The sequence below is a fragment of the Zingiber officinale genome, chromosome 4B (assembly GCF_018446385.1).
Source record: "Zingiber officinale cultivar Zhangliang chromosome 4B, Zo_v1.1, whole genome shotgun sequence".
NCBI lineage: Eukaryota > Viridiplantae > Streptophyta > Magnoliopsida > Zingiberales > Zingiberaceae > Zingiber > Zingiber officinale.
This window is the reverse complement of record NC_055993.1, coordinates 40,199,109-40,202,680: the sequence shown is the minus strand read 5'-3', so window position 1 is coordinate 40,202,680 and position 3,572 is coordinate 40,199,109. Positions and strand designations below refer to the sequence as shown.

The 3,572-nt window shown below is 34.5% G+C and overlaps 1 protein-coding gene across 1 annotated transcript; it reads right to left on the bottom strand.

The window, feature by feature from the left end:
- Window positions 1–299: 299 nt before the first annotated feature.
- On the bottom strand, window positions 300–1,662 carry LOC121978221 (transcription factor LAF1-like). Its single transcript, XM_042530595.1, has 3 exons — window positions 1,521–1,662; window positions 1,233–1,365; window positions 300–1,007 (listed from the first exon to the last, which is right to left on the bottom strand). Exons 1-3 carry the CDS (start codon window positions 1,660–1,662, stop codon window positions 704–706), a joined length of 579 nt encoding a protein of 192 aa, XP_042386529.1. The 3' UTR covers window positions 300–703.
- Between the last annotated feature and the right edge of the window lie 1,910 nt (window positions 1,663–3,572).

Genomic DNA, 3,572 nt, shown 5'->3' with positions numbered 1-3,572 from the left:
ATTATTATTGCCTTTTCATATGGTTTGGTACCCTTGCCCATGACCGGGACTATGAATCCAGATAAAGAGCATAATTATTAAAGAATTTTTTTATAATAAGTTATTATTATCCTTTTGATTAAGTTAATCGAGAAAGGAACATAATTATTTTTAACTTTTTGATTTTTTAATTTATATAAATTTATTTTCTACTATAAAATCAATCATATCAATTACGGACCGAGAGAATCAATTATTAGACTAGATTTTCTTTTCGTTTACATTGTTCTTTATGTATATATATTTATAATGATCTTTAATATAGATAGAATTTTTTCATCCACTTTTTTTTTTATTATTGAATTTTTTTATGGTATTAGAGCATTAAAAGATTCTGAAAATTGCATATTGCTTCAACAATAAGATTAGAAAGTTAAAAGAACAACCAATTAAATCCTCTTACTTTGCACTAATCTAATTATCTTGATTTGATGTTGGTATCTAAATCTGAATAATGGAGACTTGATGCAAATAACTCTAAGTATCAAGAATAAAATTGGCTTTATTAATGCGATTGTCAAATCATCATAATCAACGATATATTCCCGATATGAGATTGCCAAATCTGAAATCATTTCAGATCATTCCATTGTTGTACTGTCCATAGAACTGCGAAGATCTCGGTCGACGAAGAGGTCTCTTCGATACTGTAATTCTTGCACCGTCACTGGTTGCTCACTGCATCTTCCAAGTTGAACAAGCTGTTCAAATTGGCACCGTCAAAGGATAACCATTCAGCGAACTGAATCTTCGGAGCACGCCGGCCTGTCAGGGAACAACCACCTGAGTCGATGCAGTGAGCCACAGATGGTTCATGGTCCTTCAAACATGGTCCAAGCGGCTCGATGTTAATCATGCTGCAGTTGCTTCTTCGCTCTCTCATGATCTTCTTCTTCAAGTAGGAATTCCAGTGGTTCTTCATTTCGTTGTCGGTTCTTCCGGGCAGATGCATTGCAATTTGTGACCATCTGAAAATGTTTACATACACCTTCCAAGTATTGTTCAAGTTTTTGAGTTAAGAGACATGTTTCAGTATCTAGAGGTTTGACACCTTCATGAATTCAACTTCTACCATGTGAATTACACATATGAAATGCTTTTGATAAGATTCTTGCATTAAATTAAATTCAAGTTGATGAGATGAGAAATTCAATGACTAAATCATCTTGTTAACTGAATGATATCGAAATGGCTTCTTATTCCCAATCTTGGCCTGGAGTTTCACAATTGTTTCCTCCTCTTCTGGAGAGAAATTTCCTCGTTTTAAACCGGGCCTGAGGTAGTTAAGCCACCTCAGGCTGCAACTCTTTCCATTTCTTTGCAAACCTACCAATTAAAGAATGTATCAAACAATTATATAAGCCAGGCTAGGATATCAAAACACTTTGAGGCACTGCTGCAAGGCAATTCATAATCGTTATCGTCATATCATTATCAATCGTCGCGGTCACAACGAACTAATGCAGGAGGAGCTAGCTCACCAGCTTTGGCAGGAACTGCATTCCAACAGCTGACACCATGCTTAAGGATATGGTCTTTGACTTTCTGGTCCTCATCAGGCGACCATAGGCCCTTCCGGTTTTCCATCTGTGGCTTCTCGAGGTTCCTGCACTCCATTCTCATCTCGGCTCAAGGCTGATGATCCAAAGCATTAAATTTGGAATTTAAAGGGCTGTTCATCAAGATACTTGGTAGTTAGAAGTCCAACAGAGAATTAATAAAGACGAAATCTAAGTGAGTCATGATTAACTGAACACTTGACGGTTGGAAGTTCAACAATGAGTTGGCAAAGGTGAAATTCAAGTGGGTTATGAAGCATCATATGTTAGAGTGTATACTAAAATCCTAGTTTTTTGTAAATATTTATTTTTAAAATAAAAAATCACATTGGTCAAATGTCTACATTTATATGTTAAGTATAGTTGTTCAATTAATTTATATTGTAGATAACATGGTGTGTGGTGTCACACACAGAAGATCATGTTATCAGTTCCTTATAAATTATAAATAGTAGCTCACGACTAAGATGAATAGAAACAAACCATTGAAATAGTCGTAGTGTAATTTGGTATTAGTTTATCTTGACTATAAAATTACACTAGTACACTTTGAGTGTATTGAGCAGGAGCATTTGAGGTAGTTTCTTTTTATACTGACTATATAAAAGAACAATACCTCTGTTATTATGGAAGTGTGTACTCTTAATCATGATATAATAACAAGCACATATACTTAATACTTATTTCTTTAATTTATCAAAGGGTGCGATTTAGCTCGTTAAATCAATAGACCCGATAAGTTGGAAAATGATATTATTTATATGGTATGTTGTTGATTATAGAATGAAACTGTGTCCTAGTAATCTAGGTTGATGATGTCCTTTGAGGAGCTCATAAGGATTGTCATGTAAACTCTGCAGGTGGACTTAGTCCGACATGATAATGAAGTTGAGTGGTATTACTATTGGAGCTAGATATTAATTAAGTGAGTTGTCAGTAACTCATTTAATTAGTGGACATTCTATATCTTAAACACAGGGAAACTAACACACTTATGATAAAAAGGAGCCCATATAGTAATATGGGATTGGTGCAGTAGTTCAATAATAACTCTTTAGTGGTATGAGTTATTATTGATGAACTCGAGTTGGGTGTTAGGGGCGAACATGGGAAGCTCAAGTTCATCAGGAGACCAAAACCAATTCCTCCTCTCGGTCCCTGTCGTAGCCTCTTATTTATAAAGTCTTACACCCACCTAAACCTAACTTCCTACCCACCTTAAGGTGGCCGGCCAAGTCTAGCTTGGACCCCAAGCTAGGGCCGACCAAACCAAGGTTAGATGGGAACAAGTGGTGGTCGACCCTAGCTTGGAACCCAAGCTAAGGTGGCCGACCACAATTAAAATAAAAAGGATTTTATTTTTTAAAATCTTTCCTTATATGGAAGTCCTGATTTAAAAGAGATTTTTAAAATTAAATATTTCCTTTTATAGTTTCTATAAAGGATTAAGAGAAATGTTTGATATTTTTCCTTATTTGTAGTTAAAAAAAAAGATTTTAATTTTGGAGAAAACTTTCCTTTTTGTAATCATCCACATGTTTTAATAGAGAGATTTTAATTTATAAAAGGTTTCCTTTTATAACCAATTATGAAGGAAATTTTTAAAAGAGAAATTTTTATTTTTAAAAATTTCCGGAAATAAATTAGGAAGTTTTAATTTTGTATTTAAAACTTTCCTTATTTGGAGGACTTGTAGGGGCCGACCACAAGATGGTTTAAAAGGAAATTTTAATTAAATTTTCCTTATTAGCCATAAGCAAGGAAAATAAGGAAGTTTTAATTATGTTTAAAACTCTCCTTATTTGCAAAGACCAAGGAATATAAAAGACACATCTATTATTCCTCTTCTCTATTCCTTGGTGGTGGTCGACCCTCATCCTTCATCACCTCCTTTTTTCTTCTTTGGTGGCCGGCAGCATCAACTCTCAAGGAGCTTGTTGGTGGTCGGATTTTGCTTGGAGATGAAGTAGAGAA

Bases quoted from the DNA above. Each gene is read 5' to 3' on its own strand.
- LOC121978221 (XM_042530595.1), bottom strand. From the start codon at position 1,662: ATGAGAATGGAGTGCAGGAACCTCGAGAAGCCACAGATGGAAAACCGG. The intron at 1,366-1,520 runs GTGAGCTAGCTC...TTTAATTGGTAG, and splicing joins TGCAGTTCCTGCCAAAGCTG to GTTTGCAAAGAAATGGAAAG. The intron at 1,008-1,232 runs GCCATTTCGATA...AAACATTTTCAG, and splicing joins GCCAAGATTGGGAATAAGAA to ATGGTCACAAATTGCAATGC.